Genomic DNA, 26,628 nt, shown 5'->3' on the forward strand with positions numbered 1-26,628 from the left:
TTTGTGTAATGGTAATATTTCTGCTTGCTACTTTTTCTGGTTACTCTGGTTGCCTCTTCCTTTCCATGGTGGAGGTAACTTCAGGGCTCCAGCGCTAGGCAAGCATTTCAATAGTGATTGGACTCTTCTGAGACTTACAGCACAGCTTGGCATTGGGTAATCAAAACAAGCGAACTCAGTGTAGCATTGATTTCATGCCTTCCACCATTTGGGGGAAAGGGTGGGGGATATGGTAGGGTTGAAACAAGGTCTCAGTGTGTAGAGCAGGCTGGTCTTGAACTCACGAAACACTTGCTCAGCCTCCCAGGGACTGGGATTACAGACAGTATTAGCACGCCCAGATCCTTGTAGATTTTTAAAAATTCCATCTCCTTGGTTTTGCTTTTTAGGAAGGGAGTAGTGTGTGTGGTCTGAAAGTGTGAGGGGTTGGTCTGATGTAGATAAATAGTGTTCATTTCATGGTAAACACTCTGGAAGTCTGGATGCTTTTCTTTTTTTTTTTTCCTTTTCTTTTTTTCGGAGTTGGGGACGAACCCAGGGCCTTGCGCTTGCTAGGCAAGTGCTCTACCACTGAGCTAAATCCCCAACCCCTGGATGCTTTTCTATACTCAGCAGTTTCATTTTCATTTCAAAAGTCAGTAACTTCTGCAACATTTACAGTTGTCGCCTGGGTTTCCTTCCGTCCATCCATCTGTCCTTCTTTGATTTCATGTACGCGTGTGTACGTGTGTGTGTGTGTGTGTGTGTGTGTGTGCGCGCGCATACACGTGCATGCATTCTAGGATCTGAATCTCGGGCCTCAAACTCTCAACTTCAACCCCATTAAATGAAATATTTTCTACATGAAGTCCATCTCTAGAGTATCTTACTGTTTCCTTCTCACTTCCCCCTTCCGAGAATCAGTGAGCTAAATTGTCTCATCTCCTTCAAACAACTTTTTATTACATATATTCATTGTGTTCTAGGTAACAAGAGAAAAAAATAAAGAATAAATAAGACTTGTACCACTGAGCTTTATCCCCAGCCGTAAGGTTAAATTCTTCTGGCTAAAATCTCAATATTCAAAGTCAAAGCCAGGCAAGCAAGGTATAGTGATGTTTGCCTATAAATGAGCACTGGCAAGCAAAGGCCAGCCTGCGTTACATAGTGAGTTCCAATCTCGCCTGAAATGCATAGCCAGATGCTGCCTCGGAGCACGTAATACACACAATCCGTGTGTCTCAGAGAGCACTATATACTTGTTCTCTAGCTTAGAAGTCTGCTAACTTCTCCAAGGACCAAGTATTAATAGTAAAAATCAGGCCCAAACTAGGATGTTCTCATCTCTGTTCCATCTAGACTCTCGGTGGTGTTTCTGTCTATTCTGGTCCGCAGTGCTCCTAGGAGTGCTTCTGTGCTTGACTTTGAAATTGGTATTGGCGTTGTAGCCCCATGGCAGAGTATAAGGTTGTGCTGGGTTTAGACACTAGCATAAAAAACAAAACAAAAAGGGGGCAAAACTGTACATTTTTTTGAGGTTGATGGCATCCATTCTGTTCCAGCAGTGAACTGTGTCCTCCACCTGTAGAGACACAAGCCTGCTCAGAGGGACCAGGACAGACGTGGGCCATGACGGGTGTAGGTCGGGTGTGAGCGTGCGCAACGAGCTCTCTGTCCTACATCCTGCATCCTTATGTGGCTGCAGAACAGGACTTACAGGATTGACACACAGCCTATCACGCCGCTCGCTGCCCCCACAGAAGAGCACGGCACTGTGCCAAGTGTTATAGGTGTTACCGTGAGCTCACCGGCAGTCCTGACCGGAAGTCGGTGCTGTCATGATTTCAAGAAGAGAGCCATACACTGCATGGCGTGTTCACTGGCCCGTAGCTGGTCAGTGACAGGATATGGGTAGGCTCAAGTTCCTATGCAGCTTGTGTGTCTACCCCAGTACCTGTTTTTCTTCCTAAATTCTCTTGACAAGCAGGCATTGTGTGTTTCTAAGTAGAATCCAGTTTGATAGCACATTTCAGTGTTGTATAGCACCAACATGGTGTTACTGTTTGTGTACTGTGAAAACATCCTGGTTGAAGATGAGACTGACGTGCTCTGGTCCGTATTCCTGAGGCTTAGGGCGTGGCGTCCATGTCTCTTTTTAAGAACCTGTGAACTAGGCGTGAGTTACCTTGAAAGGTGGGGCGGAAGATGAACATTCGCAGTGTTGATGACTCGTCTGGACATGCTCTCCTCTTACATAGGTGCACCTTTATTAAATGAGGACTTAAGGATGGAACCGTCTTACTGACCACTGCCCTCACAGAGTTCCACGGGCTGGGTGGCTTCAGCATCAGATGACATTTTCTCACAGTTGGAGTCAGGGAAGCCCCAGACCAGTGTTTGGTCTCATGCCTGCTCAGGGCTCTGTCCTCAGAGCACAGGCATCCAGAGAGAACAGAATGGTCTGTGAATGGTTCAGGAGGTAAACACACATGCTACAAGCTAGGAGACCTGCGCCTGATTCCACATGGCCAGGTAAAGAGGAAGGAGAGTCGGGTTTTTGGCCTCCATATGTGCACGGTGGGACACAAGCATTGCACACACACAGTGTGAGAGAGGGGAGGAGGGAGAGAGTGTGCACGCTGTTGTATCTTCTTAAAAAAAAAACCCTAATTCTATCGCGTGAGGCCTTCCTCCTTTTAGGGACCCATTTGGTCTTTTTCTTATGTTTCGTAGTTCTACTTTTTGAACCAGCGTCCTCTGCTTAGCCCAGTGGCCTGGAACAATGGTCTTCCCTCCTGTAGCTTCAGTGCTGAGATTAGAAGCGTGCACCACCATGCCCGGCTCCTTCAACCTTAATTACCTTCTAGAGCATTTGCTTCCAAATACAGTCATGGGCATTAGAGCTTTAACAGGAGTTTGCAGTTAGGGGACACAATTTTCTATAGCAATTGTTGTGGTTTTGTTGTTGTTGTTGTTTTGTGTATTTTTTTTCAGTTTGTTTTATGTTCAGAATTCTCGTTGAAAAAAACATTTGGCCTCAAAACTAGGTTAATAGTTTAAATTACTAAAGTTCATATAAATAAACTTTCAATCCTTAAAATAGTTTAAAAGGCCACAGGAACCGTGCACAGCAGCTCATCGGAAGGCTCACCAGCAGGTGCTCCAGTGACCAGAGAGTAGTGTTTGTTTTTCCAACATTGTGTGCCTGTTCTCTGTGTGACTGTTTACAGACAACTGTGTTTTGAGGGGGAACAAAAGCCATGCAATAGAATCCCCACTTCCTGTTAAAGACAGATGTGGAAACAAGATTGTAGCTCCTAGGGGAGTGCTTGCCTAGCATGAGTGTGCAAGGCTACAGGGGGAGTGCTTACCTAGCATGAGTTATCATGAGTGTGCAAAGCTACAGGGGGAGTGCTTACCTATCATGAGTGTGCAAGACTACAGGGGGAGTGCTTACTTTGCATGAGTTATCATGAGTGTGCAAGGCTACAGGGGAATGCTTGCCTAGCATGAGTTATCATGAGTGTGCAAGGCTACAGGGGGAGTGCTTACTTAGCATGAGTTATCATGAATGTGCAAGGCTACAGGGGGAGTGCTTGCCTGGCGTGAGTGTGCAAGGCTACAGGGGTTAGTGATAAAGGCGGAAATTGTGGGCAAATTTTCCTGAGTACTTAAGTCCAGAGATCTGTTCTCACTGCTTGAAGTATAATTATGATTTAATCCTCATAATAGCATGAGGGCCTATGTTTCCCCACAACTTGCTCTGATAGAACTCATTCCAATTCCCAAAATTGGTCGATCAGTCAGTAGTTCACAGTGAACCAGGAAGTCATTCTTAAGATGCTTTTCACAGTGAACAGGAAGTAGTTAAGATGTTCGGATGTGTTCAGGTGGTTGAGACTTACTCTGGCAGAAGAGGAAACTACCTTTGCTACATAGACAACAGCTTAGGAAATAAATGCCAAAGAGTCAGACGTCAGAAAGTTACTGTAGAAGACCAGCATGGCAGGTCTCTTCTCACACCAGTGGACCGCGTATCTCATGTCTACCTATAGGTTTATTAGAAATGAAAACTACTTGTCCCCAACATCACAAAAAAAAATTTTTTTTAATCCTTTTGTTATTAGTAACTGAACCATGAGGATGGATCAGAGCCGATGGATTTGATCCTAACTAGATGCTTTTGTCCTTTAACCCCAGACTTCCAAAGGTTGTGGTGATGTGCATGACAGACATGAGGTCACTGCCTTCAGAAGTGGATTAGCTGGAGACTGAACAGGAGTAGAGGGGGAAACGTTGCTGAAGAGCTGAGCAGGGGGTGCAGGCCACCCGGAGCATCTGTTGAGAACAGGGCAAGGAAAGCAATCAGGAGCTTAGCTAGCAAGCAGGGGCGTTTGCCTCCAAAGAAACAACACAGTGTTTCTCACATCTCATTGCTGCATCGCACTGCAGTGCTGGGATCCAACCTAGGGCTCACCGAGGCTGTGCAAGCATTCCCACTGAGCCTCTTCCCCAACCGTCAGATCCTTCAGCGCCACCACAGAGTAAAAACTGCATCGTTAATAGTAACCCAGAATGGGAGGCTCATGCCTGACGGGAGAGAGCCGTGGTATCACCCAAACTCTGAAGCATTCTGTGTCTTACTGTCGAGCAAGTGATAACTGTTTGAACAACGCACAGGCAATAAAATGGTACAGAACCATTAACAATGCAGTTAGACTTGGGTTTTTCTATTGACCATGAAAGATCTCAGAGATGTTAAGTAGAAAAAGTTAAGTGCAGAGTAGTTATACTTTGGAACAATCTTGAATGGTATACGTGTTTCACGGAGACAGAGTGGGATTTAACAGGTCCCAGAGTAGGAGGAACAGTCATTGCCCTTTCTGACACTTGGTACCCATTAAGGGTCTGTAAGATCTACCCCCCAGCACTTGGGAGGCAAAGACAGTTGGGTTTCGGAGTCTGAGGCCAGCTTGGTCTACAGAGAAAGTTCAGGATAGCCAAGGCTACACAGAACCCCTGTCTCTAAAAAAACAGAAAAAGGGAAGAAAATAGACCACTCTAACATATCTATGTGTACTGTCAGTAAAAGCTTACCAGTAAGGTTTCTCTGTAGAAAATCCAGAATTCTATGCTCCTGTTAAATTTTAAGGTGGCGTCTCACTATGGCTTTATTCAGTCACTCAGTGCATGCTGTATAGAGCACACAGTAGGTGCTCTTTCTTAGAGTCAGGTTTTAACCGGAGCCTGAGAATTGCTCTGGGACCATAGGCTTTTGTATAGGTAGGAACTTTGAAAACTCTCTTCCTGGATTTGGATCAGATGACTGAAGTCCAAATGGATGTGGTGAAGGCGAGGTGTGGCTCAGCAAAAGAGCTCTTAGGGGAAGCCTGCCACCCCAGCCCTTCTCACTGTCCTGGTACCCTCACCTTGAATGACCTTGTCCTTTCACCAACAGCAAGCCAAGTCAGTTCTTTGAGAAGGTCTTTGTCTCAGACACTAACTTTGAGAAACAGTTAATGCTGCAGAATTGCCAACAGCATTGGCCCAATGTGGTGGAAGACACTATAATGGCGGTACTTCTGGGGTACAGGCAGGACTAGGAACTCAAGGGTCATCCTAAAATACATAGCAAGGTCTGTCTCAAAAATAACGATTTTATGGTCCAAACTGTGGACATTCTCACACACAGTGTTAATAACTCGTGAATCTTTAGTTTTCGTGGTTGGAGGACACCTCATTATTATTTTTTTTTTTTTTTGGTTCTTTTTTTTTTTTTCCCCCGGAGCTGGGGACCGAACCCAGGGCCTTGCGCTTCCTAGGCAAGCGCTCTACCACTGAGCTAAATCCCCAACCCGACACCTCATTATTAAAGTGGCTCTGAGGTAAGTTTGCCTCCTGAGTGGGAAGAGCACATGCAGGGGAAGGGTCTTTCACCACTGAGCAATTGTTCTCGGTTCCTTATGTGTGCTTGTATGTGGCATGGAAGTGCATGGTGTACATGCAGGTGTGCGTGCACATGTGCAAATGCGTGTGGAAGCCAGAGGTGTAGTTTCTCAGACGCCATCTACCGTGTTTTTGAGACATGGCTGTCATGATCTTGTCAATTAAGCTCGCTGGCCAGTTAGCGTAGGATTCTGCCTGCTGCTGCTCCCCCAGATTGGGTGCTGGGGAAGAACTCAGGCCCTCATGCTTGCATTAGCAAGGGATCTTACACACTGAGCCATGCCACCACCTTTTAAAAAGAGATTATGGGAATGGAACTGTTGATCCCAGAGCTTAAGGGCCTGCAGCCTATGCCCTCTACATGTTCCTAAAGAGCAGAATCCAGGGCGCCCTCCCTGACATAGTGAGACAGCCATGCCAGATCACACACGCTCACAGAGCTGGTTCCCTGTGGAACACTCACCAGCACCAACCATCCTATTGCTAAGCTGGCCTGTGTTGGATCTCCCTGTTTTCCCCAAAGCTGCACGAGAAACCGTCTGGCTAGAGAGAGAAGAGCGAGCCCGGCAGCACTATGAGAGGCACCTGGAGGCACGGAAGAAGAAGCTGGAGGACCAGCGGCTGAAGGAGGAGCGGAGGAGAGCTGCGGTGGAGGAGAAGCGGAGACAGAGGCTGGAGGAGGACAAGGTGTGGGGAGGGTGCCCCTGGTCAACCTACAGGGCAGAGGGGCAGACAGCTGCAGGCGTTGGAGAGCACAGGCTGCTTGTCAGTGTTGCTGCTGTAACACTGAGTTCTGTCTCCCGTGGGAACCCAGTACTCACTACTGCTTGATGCGGCTGTACTGAAGTGCTAAAATGCTAGTGGGCTTCCGTGGGGTCTTGCCGTATGTAAACATTTCCATGTGGGTAAATATTTCTGCATATGCACTTCTTTCACGCTCAACCCCTGAATAAGTGTTTAGAAAATGGGGGAGGGGCAGTTAGACTCAAAATCGTAAGGATTGTCACAAGTTCAAGGATAGCCAATGAAGACCAAGCCTCAGAGAAGAGTTTTTCTCTCTTGGACCCCTTCCCATTCTTGAGAGTTCTTTCTCACTTTTTCTTAATATGACCACTCTGCTTGGGGGGCAGAAAAAATGCTGTGTTCTCACTTTCTGATTTCTATTTTTAAAATATGGCCTCATGTAGAAGCTGGTTTATAAACATGGGACAAGTACTTGCCAGCACGCATAAGGTCCTGACACCTTCCTTCTCCCCCACCCCCTCTCACATGCACACACGTGCGGACCAGTTAAGTGGGGTAGAAAGGTACATGTCTATAGCCCCTGCCGTCAGGAGGATCAGAAGCGGGAGGATCCGGTTACCGAGACACATTTTATAACTGTACATAAAAACCCGTGTTGAGTATCAGCCTGAGTGAAGACTGCTAGTGTTAGCGTTACACCCCGTAGGGAAGCATTTGAGTGTCTTCTACAGAAGGACTTTTGAACTGGGGACTAATGGTTGCAGAAACGACCCAAGATTGTTACTGTTCCCATCTTAAAGTGGGGAAGTTAGGAAATAGAGGATAACACCAGTGTAGTGGGGCAAGCAATTAGGTCGTCTACTCGACTCCGGCTTAGGTTGCAGAACCTTCAAACAGCGAAAGCTAACGGCCAGCTCTTCTGTCCCATGTAAGGAGCGCCATGAAGCTGTTGTTCGGCGGACGATGGAAAGGAGCCAGAAGCCGAAGCAGAAGTATAACCGGTGGTCGTGGGGAAGCCCTCTCCACGGGAGCTCTAGCATTCACAGTGGAGGTAAATGCAGGCACCACTTCCACGGACGTTCTGTGAGTTTGGTTGTAGTATTTACTGGACAGTAAGAGTGTGTTTGGTTTTTGGGTTTTTTCCCCCTAAATCTCTGGTTGCAAAACAGGAATCTCTCTGAAATCACTAGACTGTAATTAAATGATGCTTCCACTATTTGAGAACAAGCGGGCGATGGAGGTAAGACCCCAGGTCCTCTCTTTGCCTCAGCATGAGCTCCTTTCCCCAGAGAGACCTAAACAGCACCCAGCAGCCGCAACTGCTTTAAGGATCTCTCTGCGGAAGGATCTCTCTGCAGAAGGATCTCTCTGCAGAAGGCTTGCAGGGCTGTGGAATGTCATCCCAGGGCACTTTCCCCTCTGGAAGGACTCAGCCGTTCAGCTGGATCAGCCTCTGTCCCATGAGCCTCTGTGCTCTGGCCTAACCCGGTGTTCTGTAGGGACACGCTGACATCTCAGACGGGAAGCAATGGTAAACACACATCCAGACTACTTCTCTCCCCTTAAGTGGACACGAAGTTATCTTGAAACATGGTGTTAGCAGAAGGCTTATCTTGGTACTGTAATTCAGTAAACCTCAGTGCTTACACAGTAGGTCAGTTACATTTCTTTTTTTTCTTTCTTTCTTTTTTTTTTTAAAAACTCGTATCTCACATTCTGTCGGCGGTGGTTTTGATGAGTCATCATTCTCCTTGGTTTAGTAGGCATAGACCACCTCGTCACAGCTTTGGGGGTCCTAGAAAATCTGGTACAGATGTCCTCGTCCTCGCTGACAGCCTGCTTTATAGCCAGCAGCCCCAGACAGAGACCCAGTCCGTGGGTCACTGAAGCATCACCAGCCTAGGCACCACGCATGCTGCTGTGCGTTGCACAGACCTGGATCTGCGACAAGCACAGTGTTCCTTACGTGTTCCTTAAGGGCAGGTGACTTGAAGGTGTGGAAATGGCCACACGTGGCACATTTGGGCTCTCTAGTGAAACCCACTCAAGTCTCTTTTAGCTAAGAGTTACCTGCAGAGTGCATCCAGGTTGACAACCCCACAGCCGTTCGTACTTTTATACACTTGAATTTTTCGTTGCATCTTTCCTGTGTGTGTTCATTATTTTTTTAGTATTTTCTGATTTTTAAAAAATGTTATATATATGAATGCTCTGTCTGCATGTACACTGTATGCCTGAGGAGAGCACCAGATCCCATTACAGATGCTTGTGAGCCACCATGCGGTTGCTGGGAATTGAACTCAGGACCTCTGGGAGAGCAGCCAGTGCTCTTAACCACTGAGCCATCTCTCCAGTCCTTCATTACTGTTTTTACAACACCCCCTGTTTTGTTTTGTTTTGTTTTGTTTTTTTAAGTTTAGCAAGTTTCACCTCGGCTTGTTTCCCTGTGACACTGAGCCAAATGTAGACTCGCACTTCCTTCCCCTGTGGCCCTTTACCACCTGTGATGGAGTCCACACCAAATCCACCATCAGAAAGATGTGACATCTTCCGTCAGGAGTAGTTTCCACGGATGTTCTGTGAGGAAAATGGTCATGGTGAATGTTTTCATAACCAGAGTTTTCTCTTACCGAGCTTCATGCTTTCTGTCTTTGTGACAGAGATGCCCTGTTGTATGGCGTCAAACACCCTTGAGAAATGATAAATTTACTCAGCCTCACTGCTGTTCGGAGCATAAAGCCAGTGGTGCCTTTATGGGCTGTGGATAAAATCCAGTGACTGAGGTGAACAGACTCCTGGTCCACTAAAAACGATGTTTGTGTAAGGAACGGATGGAATCGGTCCAAGTTCTCAAAGACTAGGAAATGACCCACCGCGGGGTTGAGAGGGCGTCCATTCTGCTCCCCGGCACCTGGCCTTCCTTCACAGCAGCCCTGACCTAACCCCGCTGGTCACACAAGACCTCCCAGCCTAGAAATGGTCCCCATTAAAGTTAGCGTCTTGTCTGACGTGCTGGTACATCGGCTAGTATCACCATGGAAACGATTTATTTGTAAGCCCTCCAATCCTTTTGTGAAATTGTTTCTTGTTCAGTGAGAAAAACTGGATGAAAATTCTCAGATGGCACCGCATACCATGGCGTGCCTCCGTGGTTTCAACCACCCATCTCAGAAATGTAGACTTTGCCGTCCACATTTTGGTAGATGACTGGCTAGCTCATCTCTTTCTTGCTTACTAGGAAATAGATCTAAGTGTTTTCAGTGAGCTATTGACAAATACCTGGGGATAGGCTTAGTATAGAAAGGGGTCTCCCAGCTACTTCTTAGTGCATAAACAGTGTCAGGAAATGTGTCGCCGTAGAACCTCGTGACCGCGGCTCCCACATTCGGCATCGGGATGCTCCTGGCACTGCTTCCCCTCTGGACTTCCGTTTTTTCTCATTGTCAGAACCCCACCAGATCAATGTAATGGAAGTCACAGGAGTCACACATGGTCATTTATTTTTCTTTTTTGAAACACAATTAAATGTTAGCTATAAGTGTAGTTCCCAGTTGAGGATCCTCTCATTAATGAGACTTATTACCAGCAAGCTGTAGGTAAGAGTCAAAATGGCTCTACTACGGGGCAGAAGCGCTTATGGCCAAGAGCAGTGGGAAGAGTGAAAAGGTGGCTGGTACTGTGGAGAGCGTTTGAAGTTGTGCTCTCATCAGCCAGTAATGGAGGACATGCCCACACCTTGACCTCACCATCGTGCTTAGATATGCAGTGAGGTGGATAGCTTTTACTGTGTGTAGTTTGTTCAGGCATCACAAACTTACTGGTGAGCAAGACTCTGAACTCCAAAGCCTCTTTAAATTAGTTGGTTGCAGGATAAGTTTAACAGTAATACTCACTGGCTGTGGTTGAATTCTAGTTTATATTGCTGTCAGTCCTGCTGGGCAAGTTTATATCCTGATTTCACCTCTTGAGATCAGAGACCCACACCCCCAATACTAGGCTCAAACCCAGAGCCATGGCACATAGGCAAACTCATCACCACTGAACCCCTTCTGTTTGTTTCCTATTGAGACAGTCTGGGGCTGAAGGTACAGCTCAGTCGTAGAGCCCTTACCTAACAATGGGTTCATCCCCAGGAAAGACAAGTAAACAGACAGAGTGACTGGCTTACACTAAGCGATGTTCACCTGCTGCCCCTTGAATTGGAGGTCACAGCATAGGAAGGCTCAGGCCAGCCCAGGCCATGCTGAGACCCTGTCCAAAAGAAAAAGATACCCAGGCTGCCCTCAAATGTAAAGTTCTGACAAAGTTTCCCAGTAGCTGTGATCCAGGCAGGCCCCAACACACATGGTCTTTCCTGTCAGTCAAATCCTCCTGTAGTGAACGTCTGTGCTGAAGGGAAGTGTCTGTACAAGCAAGGAGTCTGCGACAGGACCGGGTGTGCGCTTCTCAGGTGTGCGCATGTGCACATGCACACACACACTCACACACTCACACTCACACACACACACTCACACTCACACACACACTCACACACACACTCACACTCACACTCACACACATACACACACACTCACACTCACACACACTCACACTCACACACACTCACACACACTCACACTCACACACACACTCACACTCACACTCACACACACTCACACACACTCACACTCACACACATACACACACTCACACTCACACACACTCACACACTCACACTCACACTCACACTCACACTCACACACACACTCACACTCACACTCACACACACACACACACACACACCCTGGGTGTGTGCTTCACTGCACGTTCTCCATACCATACCCACCGTCCCGGGCCCCTCTGCTTCACGGTCGGTCTGCATCAGCTCATAGGCTTTCTCTGCTGCTGGATTTGTCTTCATCTGCTTGTATCATAATAACATGCTTAAACTGGTGGACTAAATGCTTATATTGTTTCTTAAGAAAACCGAGTTTTATTTCCAGCCTTTAAGTCCCTCTAGTGTGTCCACTTAGAGAGCTCTGCTGTTGTGGAAGATCTAGAAACTGTCGGTGGCCTCCATCCAGTCCTGCTGCTTGTCGCCCCACTAAATTAGGAAATTCGATCGTGCCTGCCGGCTGTCAATTAGCATTCTCTCCGTTTGTTTTAGATCCAGACAGGCGGTCAGTTTCCACCATGAATCTTTCGAAACATGTCGATCCTGTCATTAGCAAGCGGCTCTCGTCCTCATCTGCAACTTTGCTAAACTCTCCAGATAGAGGTACAGTCAAAAGGAAAACGAAGCCTGTTCTGTTGCTTGCCTAATGTTTTCTTTCCTGGATGTGTACAGATGGGAATAGCATCTGAAGTTGCTCTCCCTGCATTTCTTAACTAGGAAGAAAAAAGCTTGAGAGTAAAAAGCATAGCGGCTGAGCGCCACTTGCCGTGGGATGAGAGCGTTTCTCATGTTAGAAGGTGGCCGATTGGTGCATTTAGCAAATGGTGCTTCCCTCAAGCGGTTAGCAGACGAAGTCACCCCTGACCCACCCGAATGCACATAGTCCTCTCTGGACAGCCTGTCTCGGTCATCCTCATGCTGGGCGCTCTAGGTGCCAGCTTCCCAACTGACTCGTGGCAGTTTGGTTTCACCAGCGTGCTTCTCATTTGCTCAGACATCTCTCGTGGCCTCTCTGATGTGTGCGTTGCTGGCTTGGTGCCCCTCCGCTTCAGTCCTGAGGGACGGGCCTCTTTTTAAGACTATCACCACCATGTCTTCCAGCCACAGTCGTAATGGAGCTTTGAGTTCACACGTCCTCTGGGTTTGCAGTACATGACTGTTCAGCTATCCATAAAATGGAAGTCTCCTTCTATGTCATGGGTCGTAAAACAGTCACGCTTTTCAGAAAAGCTGCTTGTGTTACCAACTACGATGATTTTAAATCAAACCAAAGAATTATCATGTGATGCAAAGCACACTCTTTTTAAAGCTAACAAGTTATGGTGACCGTGGGTATGTTTTTAAGAAATTAGGAAGTGTCATGTCTTAATCTGTAATGAGAATGTAGTGTACGCATGTTCTGTGTGTGTCAGTTTATATATCTTGTATTTTAAACTGTGGTACCATTGTAATGTATTGTGTGAATGTTGGTATTATTCTGTAAAGTCGGAAATGTTTGAACAGTTTCTACTGTCTACTTACCCAAACTGTTCCCTTTCTAAGCTAAATTTGCCTAAAGCATTGATATTAGAATATAATCAAGTTTTAGAGGTTTCATGTTTATTTATCAAATTTTCCTTCATAAATATGCTCTGTTGCAGACTAGATGGCGTACACTGGGGGGGTAAACTTCTGTTTCGAGCCCCTCCCTTCCCTTACTGAACAGAAGATACAGATATGGGGTGACCGTCGCTCCTACAGTTGTCTGTCCCCTTCCTCTTCCTTTTAAAGTGATCACTTACCTAGAACTTTAATGTTTTGAGAACCTGGGTCTGAGACAAACCATAGTCAAGGACTTATAATGCTCGTAAGTTAAGCCTTGCTTTTCTGTCTGCTACAGTCCCAGGTAAAGATGAGGGTCAGGAGAGGGGCTGTAAGCCAGCTGATGCCCTGGCCAGTCTCTGAGGTTCGAACATGCTGACTTCCCTGTCAGTTAGCAATAAAATTACATTTAAACCCTTTGTATCATGCATCTGATTGGATTTTCTTAGGGAAATGCTATCATTTGAATTAATGGCCACATCTACGATGGTTTTAGAGAGCACTTAGATATTCTTCTACTGCCAACAGTCAGGATCTAGCAACGTCTAAGATCTGCTTGGCACCCATGGCCCTGAATCCTTTGTGCTTATAGGCGGCATGTGGGTTTAGCCCAGATCGCTCAGTTCTGTTGACCAGAGACCACAATGGCGATCACTGGCCACGATCACTAGCATCTTTTCAGGTTGCTATGCTGGACTGAGTGGTCTCTGCTCACCATGGTCCGCGTTTCCTGTCAGTGCATAAATAGGACCAATACCAGCCAATTCCACCACGCTATCTCCTCCCTCAGCATTTCAAAAGTCTCCAGGTCAAGAACCACTACAATAAACTAGAAGGGAAGGGGGTGTTGTCTACAAGCTTGTAAACTTTTGTCTTCCTCTCTCACATTATCAGTCATGAATGCAGCACAAGTGGAAATATCTGGGGTTAACAGTAGGCATGGGAAGCAGCTTCTAGAGCTGATGCCCTGAAGACTCGCAGCAAGTGAGCTCCTTTAGGGGGCAGTTAAAGCCAGGTGTGGTGGCACACACCTTTACTCCCAACATTTGGGAGGCAGAGGTAGGCGGATGGATCTCTGTGAGTTCCAGGTCAGCCTGGTCTACAGAATGAATTCAGGACAGCCAGGTCTTTGTTACACAGGTCGTCAATGCCATCGTATCTCTGCAGTTCTGAGCCCCTGTCACCCCATGGCTTACCTCAGAAGGAAGCCTCCCTTTGTTTTCCCTCCCTGGCTGTTCTGTTGAACCGTATGTTTTGACTCGGCAGCGCTCTATGCTACCTTGCATGGCACCTACTCATGCTGCTGTCCAGTGCCATTCACTGCTGCCTTGTGGCTTTATTAAGTCTTTATTTAGTCTTGGGAGATACTTAGCCATGGGAGCCAAGGACAGTGGCCAGCCTGTAACCTGTAATCTCGGCACTGGGGTGACAGAGGCAGGCTTGCCATGAGTTTGAGGCCAACCACAGCATGCAACCTTGTCACATTAATAACAATAATATTAATAAACAACTATAGAGCTCCCCCTAATTAACAGAAAATCTAGTGGAAAATTCACCAACTCTTAACTAAAGCATTGATCAAAATGATCGCTTTTAAAATAAAGTTGCGTCATTAAAGGGCTTCCTGGAAATTGGTTCTCCGTACACAGAGGCAGCCACTTTCAGGGTAACAGTGTCTAGCAGTATATGGTTTTTTTATAAACAGCCAGATTTCCAAGACTCTAAAAGTTCTGTTCCTCTAAGAAATGATGTATGTAGGACCAGAATGAGAAGTTAGGCCTGAGGAGTGCAGACCAGATGTGGCTTGGTCAGGTTTAGACAGTTTTAAAGGGCTTTGAGTGATGTGTGAACATTTTCTAGGTGGTGTGTGACCTGTGTATTACAGTGGTATATTGCAGGCCTCTTCACTCACTTCTCTGTTTTGGTGCACCATCGCCAGATGGCTTGCGACGCAAACCAATTCTTAAAAGGCATGCATTTTCTAACCACGGCCTTGCCAAATCCCAGGATCTTGGGACCCCTATGTCACTGTGTGAAGTTTGTTTTCAGATCTTCAGACGTCACTAATAATCTTCAGGCTTAACATTACATTAGACTCAGGCATTTCTGCTTAATTTTGTCTTCCTTTCAGCTTTAGCCTTGATCCTCAGCTGAAAGTCTTATTTTGTGCCAAACAGGGGCCTGAAAGAGCCTAGCTTGCTGAGGGAAAAGGTCGAAAGGTCAAAAGAACCCCATACAGACCTGAGTCCTCTTTCGACTTATTGTAGTTCTTCCTTCCAGTTCTCCTAAACCATCTGTGGGGATCCATGGTGAACCGAGCTCTTGCAGTACCTTATATTAATCTAACCTTCATTTGTCAGCCCCAGTAGGGCTGGTTATTTGAGCTATACAGGAAGCCTCCGTCAGAAATGGGTGCTATCAGTCTACTGCCCATCAGTGATGCCCATCCGAGAGGTACAGCCCGGAGTTACTGATGATAGCAGATCTATAATTAAAGTGGTATTTCCATTTCAAGACCTGTTGTTAACAAGTGCAGGGCAGCAAAAATCCATGCCAGCTGCCCCTTTAGAGCCTGCCGTAAGAATAGCAGTGTCTGTGGAATAGCTGCTCCCTTGGGTGGGGATCCTGTTGGCCTGACTCATGGCCACATGGCCTGCCAGGAGAGCCTGAGCTGTCTCAAGGATCTGTCCAGACTGCAGAAGTACTGGGTATGATGATGATCAGCACCCTCCTGGCCCAGGAAAGAATGTCCCTAACGTCTTGCTTATGTGGTGACATTTAGCTCGCCGCCTGCAGCTCAGCCCCTGGGAGAGCAGCGTTGTTAGCAGACTTCTGACGCCCACACATTCGTTCCTGGCCAGAAGCAAAAGCACGGCCGCCTTGTCTGGAGACACAGGTAAAGCCATCCAGGCGGAACTTTGTGGTGAGGTAAAGTCCTCCTTTTGAAGCCTGTCCGCTCTTCCCACGTTTATCTAACCCCACCTCCATTCATCCTAGTATGTGCTTCTCTCTGTTGGTGTTGGCTTTATACCCTTGGCATTGTTTCCTCTTTACATCCACCCTAACATCTTATCTGGACACCAGATGTCAGGCAGGCAGATGACGTCCCTCACCTGATCAGATGGCCTCTGTCTGTTAGATTACCAGGGGAAAAAAAAAGGTATCACTTAAACCTACCTTTCTTTCTACCCCTGTATGTCAACAGATGACCAGGGGAGTGGATATAATGTAATACCACTCTGCAGACTTGGAAATAAACCATCATACTCCTCTGACTGAAGCATGTAGTTTCTTACCCTGGCTGCTTCCTCCCACTTCTCTTATGTAACCTAGTATCTGGAACCTTCTAAACTCTGAAGAGTTGAGAAGGCTACTTGAAATGTCACGGAAAACATAGAACATACCTAACCTGGCTGTTACATTGAAACTTTTTCAATGTCAAATGTGCCCGAAGGAACCAAGGGAGTGAACTGAAAGTAACTTCAGCGTATCCAGCTGGTAAGACCGACCCACAGAGGCTTTGAGTGGCATCTCTGTATTGGGGTCACGGTGTATTTCCCAGCTCTCTCAGCACAGTGTCTGTGGAAGCAACCTAGCCACCCCTCACTCTCTGCACTTAGAAAACCGTGTGCCCTCCTTGAAAAGTTCCCTTTAAAAAGGACTTGTTTCTTCAGGCTCACTAGTCTGCTGCACAAATAAATGTCTTGGTAGTTCTGTGGACTTTGCAGTGTGGTACCCAGTTCGCTAACAAGTGTCAGGCCCTGTTTCTCACTGTCCACCACACCTCTCTCTCTCTCTGGAGAAGAGCGCTGCAGCAGGAAGTCTGTCACCAGGCCGCTAAGAGAATCTTAAGGTGCTCACCCGTCCCTCTGAAGGAAAAGGTGCAGCATTTTAAAATAGGCTGTTTTATACCGCGAATTTCCTACTTCTTGGCAAGTGATGGAAGCAGTCCTCTGGTCCTCTGTGTGTTAAATCATCCAGGCTGCTTGTCCACCCTGTCTGTGGACGCTCCACAGTGTGTGGCCATCAGCGCACCCGAATCCCATGTTGTGTGCTGTCTTGCTCCACAGCTAGCAATGTGCCTTCCTCTGCTGTTTGTGTCAGCCCTGACCCTGACTTTCACCCCTTGTTTGCCCTTCCTTTCCTTCGCCGCCCGCTGCCCCCTCCCTCCATGTGCTTAGAGGGGTACAGTCGATGTCAGTGAAAAGCAGAGTAGACTTTGAGTCTTTGCTGCATCCCTCCCTGGGTTAGTACTACCTACTCCGCTGACGGCTTATATTTAATGAGATTAAAGACGCCTGGTTTTTATAAAGATTTCTGCTTGGACTCATGAATGTAAATATGTCTTAGTTGTCTTTCAGGACTGTGCTGTCTTTATTTCCCACAGTACCCTCTGGATTATTAGTTTCTCTTTATTTTAGTTTCTTTCTTTCTTCATCTTATTCCCAATTGCCATTGGCAAAAGAGGGAGCTGTGTCCATAGGCAAGGTTACAGTAGCAGTTAAGACCCTTGTCCCTTAAGGTGCTCAGCGATCGCAGGACCCTTCCCCGCCCACCATAACCCTGAGCGAGCAGTAAGGCCCAAGTGTTGGAGGAGCCCCCATCTCACCCTCTCATTTGCAGTCACCACTGTGAGTTGATCTTACCATGCCAAGGTCTTCCCAACTCTGCAGAATGTGTGCGTGAGTATTAGAGGGCAGGGTTGAGCGAATCGGAACATGTTAGATGTGCGTGTCAGGCCTATAATAGCCGTTAGCGTTCTGCCCTGCCAGTTCTCCATCCTGATCCCACCACTCCGGCCTCACCGTCTTTGTCCTGCGCTCTGTGTTCCCACTGAAGACCTCAGTGGTTAGGTTAATGCACCCTTGACTGCCGGGAGTAGTGGAGGACTTTCTCGTCCTCTGTAATTAAACCATACAGGACACAGAGCCTGCTACGGGGGTGTGGAACACACAGGCCTTACTCTTACCGTTCCTTCAGAAGAGTGGGGTGGTTCAGTTTGCAGCTTCTAGGTTTTCGGTGGTAGACGTCCGGAGTTTAATACCTTTGGATATTTTAGTGCTTATTTCAGCCAGGAAGTATTTTTTGAAGAATTAAAGTTGAGGATTTTTAAATACAGATATTCTTAAACTAGATACAGTGGCACACACCCTTAATCCCAGTACCCAGGAAGCAGAGGCTGGCAGATCTCTTTTGAGTTCACAAGCCTGGTTTTCATAGCAAATCCCAGTGTAGCCAGGGCCACATAGTGAGAAGAGAATACTTTCTACCCATACTGAACGCTTTTTCAACACTACAATAAAATTAGATTGCACCCAGAATGGTTTCTGCAAATATTCATTTCTCAGTTCACACTGAAGGACAAAGAAGTCATGTTTCTGATTCCTTCTGTTCTCAGTGTGAGCCTTGATCTCCGGACAGGCCTGCTGTCCAGGGTTCCTTGATCTTCAGGCAAGGTTAATGACTTCTGGCTTTGCCTGGACACTGGGCACCGCTTTTCCTGATTACTAACTTGGAGAAACACCCTGTGCAGGGCATGGATTCTGCAGTGTATTTGATTAGCTTGAGAGAGTTTTGTATTAATGAACCCTTTCCTTGTCTGGGAAGTGAAAGCGCCTTGTGATTCTTAAGGGAAAAAATCATTTTCCAGTACTTTCCCTAGTGGTCACCACCAGCAAAGGCAAGAGGCCCTCCTACCTCAAAGTACAAATCTACCATTCACCATTAAAGGTCAGAAGAAAAGCTCTGTGTCCACTCCCACGTTCTTGTAAGGAGAACAGAGGAAGTAGCAATGTTTGAGTTCACTGTAAAGAAGGGTATTCTGTTCAGATATAGGAAGAGAGGGTGCAGCTTCCAGTCCTCCAGCTTCCTTCCCCTTGAGAATGAGCCGGAGATCCCTGGAGACACGTGACGGGACTTTTACTTGTCGTTTGGCAATGGTGTGCAGCTCAGCCATGGTCCCAGGTTCCATCCCCAGCAGAGAGCACAGCAAGCTGTCGCAGCTGTCTGTAAATAACAAATTTTTTAATTTATGATTTTAAAAATTAAGATTGCCATAAACTAAGTAATTTTGAGGTTTTATTAGTAATGTTAAATTTACCTACATAGGACTGATGAGATGGCTCAGAGGTTAAGAGCACTGTTTGGTCTTCCAGAGGTCCTGAGTTCAATTCCCAGCAACCACTTGGTGGTTCTTAACCATCTATAATGAGATCTGGTGCCCTCTTCTGGCCTGCAGGCGTTCATGCAGTCAGAGCACTGTATACATAATAAATCTTAAAAAAAAAAAAAAAAATTCTTTACCTACATAAAAGTTTCTTTAAAGGCTTGGCTCAAAGTTGGGTGTGGTCCACACTTGGAGCCAGTACTCCTCCAGATGCTGAGCTCATCGTGGTCAGCCCTGGTCTACAGAACAAGTTCAAGACTAGCCTGGGCTGTACAAACACATAGCAAGCACTTGTCTGTAAACGTTAGGAACTGCTGCCGGGGCTCTTCCTTCGCTGCTCACACGCCAGCACGTCAGTTAGAATCTACTTCCACAGTGACCAGCTGAAACAGCTAGGCTTGTGGTTCTGAGTGACTACTAGACTCTTGGACTCGACATTCACAGCTGACTGTGGCTGGGGAGTTGGACGACAGACCGAGGATTAGGGGAGACAGACTCTGCCATTCCTAGCAGCTCAAGCCTTATTTTAGGACAGACTCTACAACTATGGTGGGGCCTTCAGGAAACTCAGTTTCAAGCCAACCTTTGCTAGGGACACTCACAAGAAGTATGACACCCAGCAAATTACAGAAGAGAAGAGAGACCGGGTTGCCTGGAACAAGATAAGGCCAAACACAGACCGACCTGGAGTTATTTCCAGAGATCCCGTGAGGTTGGCCAGTTGTATCTTCCCAAAGCCTGTGACCCTGACAATAACCCTGTTCCCTGAGAATGAAGCCAGGTCCAGGAGAGAGGAGGTGAAGCTGAAGAAACCCCAGCAGCTCTGTGCATTGAGGAGACTACAGAAACACCAAGTTGGAGACAGTAAAGGGGACCTGCCATGTCCACTGACGCTTATAACCCCTGAAGAGCGCATTGCACTGGGAATGCAGGATGAGGCCAACGACCAGAGTGGTGTTGAGAATCCGCCCCACCGCACTCTTCCTGCAGAAGGCACCCTGCCCAACCCCCATGCCTGGAGAAGACGGAGCAAGTGGTTCACCGCCATCTCTCTCCAGTCAGGGGTAACGATGCCAGTGCTGATCCATCTGTCGTCATCTTACTGCATACAAGAACTATTGCAGACACCGGGAGACAGGCCCGGAAGACAGCATCTCTCTGGGTAGTCCTGCCTGTCCTGGAACTCACTCGTGTAGACCGGGGGCTGTGGACTAGGCTGGTCTGTAACTGGGAGACCCACCTGCCCCTGCCTCCCTCTGCTGGGGTTAAGGAGAGCTTCACCTCTGCTAGGGTTGAAGATGACATCTTGATCTCATGGCTTCTGCCTCTTACCCTCTGATTCCTAAGCACTACTAGGTGGCCATCCCTTACTCATACAATGCTTGCCCAACTTTTTGGTATTGTGATATTATTGTTTACACAGTTCATGTTCAAGAACTGAACTGCAACCGAGTTTTTTAAATGTGCAAAAATCCTTTTAAGTAGATTTACAATTTTATCTTAGACTGAATTCATAGCCATCCTTAGCTACTTGTGCCTGCATATTGCCCCTGGGCCATGAGTTGGACACAACTGTCAGTGATCACACACTGCCATGGTGCTTTGCCACACTACTGCCCAGAAACAGTGAAGAGATCTAAAGATTTGTACCTCTAAAACTACTCAAAAAACTTCCTCCTTTGAACTATTTTTTAAAAATACGTATCTGTCACAGTAGTAATGTTGTACTTGGTCATAAGCCCCAAAGACACCAAGGGGCCAGATCCAATGAAATCGCATTAGGATCTCTCTATTACAAGCTCGGGCTTGGGCTTCCCGCCAACCCTGACACAGCAGGATGGGAAGGTGGAGCAGCCTCCCGCCCTCATCAGGATGAGATTTTATAGGGAATGGAAAGTAACCAAGGGGGCTCAGGCTAACAGACGGGTGGTCTGAGGCAAAACCATGAACAATCAGTCTGAAAGCACATCTAAAACATTCAGGCTAACCTTTGATTGACTGTTGCTAGGGAGTAGCTAGGGAGTCACTGTGGCCCAGGACAAGCTGTGGGGTCCTTCCTGGTACTTGGGTGCAGCCTGGGTTCAGCTGCAGGCCACATTCTCATGCCTTTTTTCTCTCAAGATGGAGGCCTAGTGCCAATGGAATAGGTCTGGCCTCTCAGTAAACTCTAACCGATATAGCAGGTTCGGAAGAAGCCAGAATTTTTTGGACTTAGCTAAAGATCTTTGGAGTATTTGCTGCTATGGTGACTAGAGTAAACCTGATTTTAGTGGGTCAAATATTGTACGCAAAGAAGAAATAGCTATGCCTTGTACCTCTTATAACAGGTTCCGAGGGAAGCTTATGGCTAGGATAGTTCCTCACCGTTCTGTGGGCTTTGAATAGGGACTACTCCATCCCTAGTCAATAGTGGTTCAAACTCTTCTTAGGTATCTGCTGTGGTCTTGTTGTCCCTCTCTTTTCTTCTTGTACCAGTAGGTAAGTCCAGTTCACTGATAGTCAGACCAAAGGATAACTTTAGTCTTATCTAACTCCTTCCTGACTCATGGTACACAGGCTGACGTAGTATGAAACCCACCCCGATAAGCCTGTAAGAGAAATCTGCCCTTCTTAACCTGAAGTTTCTCTCCTGGAGCTTCTGTCACCTTGCGTGCTCCAAATTTAAAAGAAGAATTGCATCTGAAGGACAATTCATCTCTTCAGGATTGGGTCATTTGTATGGGACCCATTTCAAAAAAACAAAACAAAAAAAAAAAAAAAAACAAACAAAGAAGTGCCACAAGGAGCCAGATTTGCACAAAGTAATTTTATACATGCCATTATCCTCAACCGTGGTTTCCTTCACTTTTTTAACCAAGATCTTTTTTTAGTGAGATCTGAAATTCTGGCACTCGTGCAATGTTAAATAAACTCCCTTAACCCCGTTGTGTAGTGACGTGAGGAATGTCCGTGCTCCTCTGAAGATGGGTGGCCTAAGTTCTGTCCTCAGTGAGACTGTCGTTGCATTCAGCCACAGTGGCAGTCCTAACTCACTGGTGTTCTCCCCATTTTAAATAATTACAGCCCATCTCCCCATATTTTCTATTCTTGGCTTTGGGTGTCCATCTTGCCTTCAAACAGAGCAGAGATCTTTTCCAGCTGTTCTTAACTATCCATGAAACAAATTTCAAAACGTGGTGAGACTTGGTCAGGGGCACATTGTATCTCAGTCATGTTACCCCTGAACTTGGCTCTTGAGACAATCGTAGACCGTACTTGGCTGTTCACATGCTTCCTGGTCCTACCTTTAGTTCCGATGTAGAGATAATTAGGGAAAAAAAAAATCTGTCCATAAGCCAGTCTTCATTTAAAAATGTTGTCACAAATACAGGGTTTTCTCCGAACCATTGGTCTGTGGCCACAACTGTCCACAATCAGATTGCTTCTATGCCTTTAGTCATAACTGAAACCAACCAGTAGTATTACATTCCAGCTCTGTCAGCCGGGCACCTCCCAGGTTTACAGGTATAAGGAGAGTTGAGGATCTCGGGGCTGGGCACTCTAGGAAATAACATCTTCTCCCCACTTTTTTTTTTCTCTCATCACCTGCTCCTCTCGCTCTCGCTCTCTCGCTCGCCTCTCTCTCTCTCTCTCTCTCTCTCTCTCGTGTAAAATCACCTGTGCTCTAGTTATCCCCATTTGTCCTCATTTAGCATCTTGCAGCCCCATCACCACGCCCTTCAAAACTGCACACTCTAGAAACCCAGTGGATCGACCAAAACTCTTTATAACGCCGCCCGAGGGCTCTGCTCGGAGGAGGACCATTCACGGGATATCGGTGAGTACTGTCTGGAGAGGCCCGTGTGCACCGGGAGTCAGGCCGTTTGTCTGCAGAGTGGGCTCTGCCCTAAGGAAGACTCTAGGCACAGGATCAGGGAAACTGCTACACCCTACCCCACCCCACCATTATAACCCGAGCTGGCTGTGCTCCTGCCCCTCACTGCCTCTCACTTGCGGGTCTTGCTCTCCTTAAACATTTGAAGCTGCTCTTTCCTAAAGCACAAATGAGTGGCAGGTCTATTCTGCTGGGACCTTTGTACAAGTAAGTAGTTAGGAAGCATTTTCAGGGTCAGAAACCATGCTGCCTTTGAAGGAAAATAGACCTGGCTTGCTGCCTCGACCTTTTAATTTTACCCCAACCATAAAGCTGGCAGACCTCTGAGGGTGACTCACTCAAGGGGGTTCTGCCTGCCACAGCCCCTATCTTAAACACGCTGGAGGATTTGGAAACAGTTTCTGTTGAGTAGGCAACGCTTGTAAGGCTATTGGGCGAGTGTTTGAAGGGGAGGGTAGGTAGTATGTGTACCCTGAGCGTGTGCTGTAAATGCAGCAAGGTCATGAGTGTCTCCTGGAGTTCATCTTTGTTTAAACTGTGAGCTTATGTGCTGTGGTTGGAAGATGCAGACATTGCTCTCCGGCTTTGAACCCTGGACTTCAGTCATGACGTCCCCGTTCCACCACACGTCACCGCTTGTCCGGCACGGATGATAATGTGACCTTGGTTGTGGAGGCTAGAGCCTTAAAAAACAAAATAAAAACTAACAAAATTGTGCCAGACAGAGCAGTTCTCATGTTTAAAGCTGATGGGTACTTTAAAAGGTTTTGCTTAGAGGCATGTGTGAGGGCTGTGAGAGCTTGTGGGCCCCATCAGTGTGGTTCATAACTGAGGCAGGCTCACAGCCCTGCAGCCAAAGGTGAACCTACTTCTGATGTCTGTGAGCTGGGACTGCACTCGCTTCACGATGCTTTGGAGGTCCTAGCCTCAGACAAAACGTGACAGGGAGCACCTTGGGTGCATACGCAGTAGGGGAAAGTATTTGCTGAAGGGAAAGTATCTTGACACCTTCTGAAAGTGGTAGAAGCTAAGAAGGCCTGCCAGCCTTTGAGCTTTGGTGGTTCTGTCTGTCGATCCTTCCCGTGTGTGATCAGCTAGACTTGTCACTGCCTTGTGATCAAGTGTTTTTAAAGTGTGTACAGGCTAGGGATGTGGCTCAGTGTGTAAAGTGCTTGATGCGCGTGTGAGGAGCTCAGACATGAACGGGAAAGACGAGTGTGGCCTCATGGCCATAACGCCAGCATTGGCATATGGACAGACAGACAAACAGATCCACGGGCTTGCTGGCCAGCCCATCTCGATGACATGGCAAGCTCCAGGTTCAGTGAGAGACCCTGTCTCAAAATACGAGAAGGGGAAACAATTGAGGAAGTCACGAGCCCCTGACTTCCATGTGTGCATAGACACCAGCACACGCATGTATACATGCACACACCAAGACGGGAGTTGCAGAATCATGCTAAATCTAAGTTTCTGAACCGCCACACTGTTTTGCCTAGTGACTGCACCCTTTCGAGTTCCTGTCTAAATCATGCATAAGGATTCCAGTTTCTTCATGCCAGCACTCGCTGTTTTCTGTGTTGGTTTTTATAATGTCCAGTTTACTAAGCATCAGGGATTCCTCATAATTTTGATGTGCATCTCAGTGGCATGGCACATCTAAGGGTGTGTGTGTGTGTGTGTGTGTATGCTGCTGCCGATCCAGTCTGGGCCTTGCACATGCAAGTGCCTTAACACCAAACCTGTTCCAGCTCAGGCCGGTTTTAAGTCAGGGAACAAGTTGTTGCATTGTCGGAGTTAAGTGTTTATTCTAGATAATGGCTCCCAGCCAGAGAGGCATAGGTTGCCTCTTCAGTCTTCTGTGGCTTTTGACCTATAGAAATTTTTGTTTGATGTTCATGTGTCCATTTTTATATTGTTTCCTGTGCTTTGGGTCCATAAATTAGTAACAAACAGGTCCCGTGATGAGAAACTTTTCTGGATAGTATAATGCCTTGTTACGGTTTTAAGACTCATCCATTTTGAGTTCATGTTTGTTGTATAAAGGAAGAGTCCGTTTCACTGTTTCTCATGTGAATATACCACTTCCTCAGTACCATTTGCTCAAGCCTGTCCTTCCCTTGTTGAGTGGTCCCAGACTTCACAATTTCCAGACTATTTGATTGGTCAGCAATCCTGCATCTACATGCCAGTACCATGCTGTTTTAACTGTTACTACTCTAAAATATATTTTAGAACCGGGAAATCGAGCAGTTGAGTTGGTTCCTTTTCAGATATTGTAAACCCCTGCATGTTGGTCGGCAGCTGGTTGACTTGAGCAGCTCTGTGTGCTCAGCATTGTGGAGAGGGTTCAGAGGAAGGACGATTGTAGCTATTGCTACCCATTAACTCACACCAGGATGCAAACCACAGGAGTGAGAGTGTGTGTGTGTGTGTGTGTAGTGCCCAGACAGGTGGCTGGATGTAAGAACAACAGAAGACTGAAAAGAGAAGGACAGAGCCCCAGTTTGGGCTCTCATGGCCATTGCCAGTTCACTGTCACCTTGATGAAGACTGTCAGAGGGCATAGGTCCATTCCCTGGAAACCCAGATGGTCAAAGTTAGGCCCAGGTACCTCACATTGTGCTTCTCTTTCTGACTTCCCCACTCTGTCCTCCTTGATCTTATCTAAGCCACATCAAAATATTTTTACAAGCTACATGTGGTGGTACACACCTTTAATCCCAACACTCTGGAGACAAAGGCAGGTAGGTCTCTAGTTCAAGGCCACCCTGGTCTACATAGTAAGTTCAGGACAGCTAGAGACCCTACACACACACACACACACACACACACACACACACACACACACACATACACACACTGAGCCAAGAGATGGGCCACACACACACACACACACACACACACACACACACACACATACACACACTGAGCCAAGAGATGGGCCAGCAACAGATAAAGGTACGTACTCGCTGGCAAGCAGGATGATCCCAGTTCCATCCCCAGAGCCTACATGCCAGAAGGAGAAAACCAACTCTTTCACAAGTTGTCCTTTGACTCAACACAGGCATATACTCAAAACGGAATAAACAAATAAGGAAATAAATAAATGTATGTTTTAAAATGTTTTTAAGGGCTGGAGAGATGACTCAGTGGTTAAGAGCACTGACTGCTCTTCCAGAGGTGCTAAGTTCAGTTCCCAGCAACCACATGGTGGCTCACAACCGTCTGTAGTGGGATCCGATGCCCTCTTCTGGTGTGTCTGAAGACAGCTACAGTGTACTTATATATATTAAATAAATCTTTTTAAAAAAATGTTTTTAAAGGAAAAAGGAAGGACTTGCCCTGGTACTTTAGCCTTAGGAAGAAAGGCAGGCCCTGCCCCCTAGTTCAGTCTCCCCAGCCTCTGTTGACCTCTCCGGAGTGAACCAGCCTGGTTACTGCGGTTCACCGCCCCAAGACTGCACCTGTTCAAGGCCCGCCTGCCTTTGAGGAGTCAGTCAGAGCTGAGGGTGGCCCTGCAACTGGATTAAGACAGACCGGGCCCCCACACGGTGGAAAGCTCCCCTTTGCCCTCAGCTCTTCTGGGGTAGGAACTCAGCAGAGATAGTAGAGACACCGGGGGGTCTCCTACGCTTGCAGCCCTGTCAGCTAGGGCACTGCTCCAGAGCTCTGGAAGTTAGG

At 47.0% G+C, this 26,628-nt stretch overlaps 1 protein-coding gene across 16 annotated transcripts in view; it reads left to right on the forward strand.

Annotated features, from left to right (window-relative positions):
* The window catches only part of Map7 (microtubule-associated protein 7), a 127,174-nt gene that overhangs the window by 87,890 nt on the left and 12,656 nt on the right, over positions 1–26,628 (forward strand). For 6 of the 16 annotated variants that reach the window (XM_039105409.2, XM_063284425.1, NM_001106270.2 and 3 more), the window contains exons 4-8: positions 6,449–6,612; positions 7,603–7,720; positions 11,816–11,926; positions 15,687–15,800; positions 22,763–22,887. In XM_039105409.2, coding sequence (XP_038961337.1) covers positions 6,449–6,612; positions 7,603–7,720; positions 11,816–11,926; positions 15,687–15,800; positions 22,763–22,887 — 632 coding nt within the window. Of the gene's footprint in view, positions 1–6,448; positions 6,613–7,602; positions 7,721–11,815; positions 11,927–15,686; positions 15,801–22,738; positions 22,888–26,628 lie in introns of all 16 variants that reach the window. The other 10 variants (XM_039105408.2, XM_039105391.2, XM_063284432.1 and 7 more) reach the window with 5 other exon arrangements.

This window comes from Rattus norvegicus, chromosome 1 (assembly GCF_036323735.1).
Source record: "Rattus norvegicus strain BN/NHsdMcwi chromosome 1, GRCr8, whole genome shotgun sequence".
Lineage (NCBI taxonomy): Eukaryota > Metazoa > Chordata > Mammalia > Rodentia > Muridae > Rattus > Rattus norvegicus.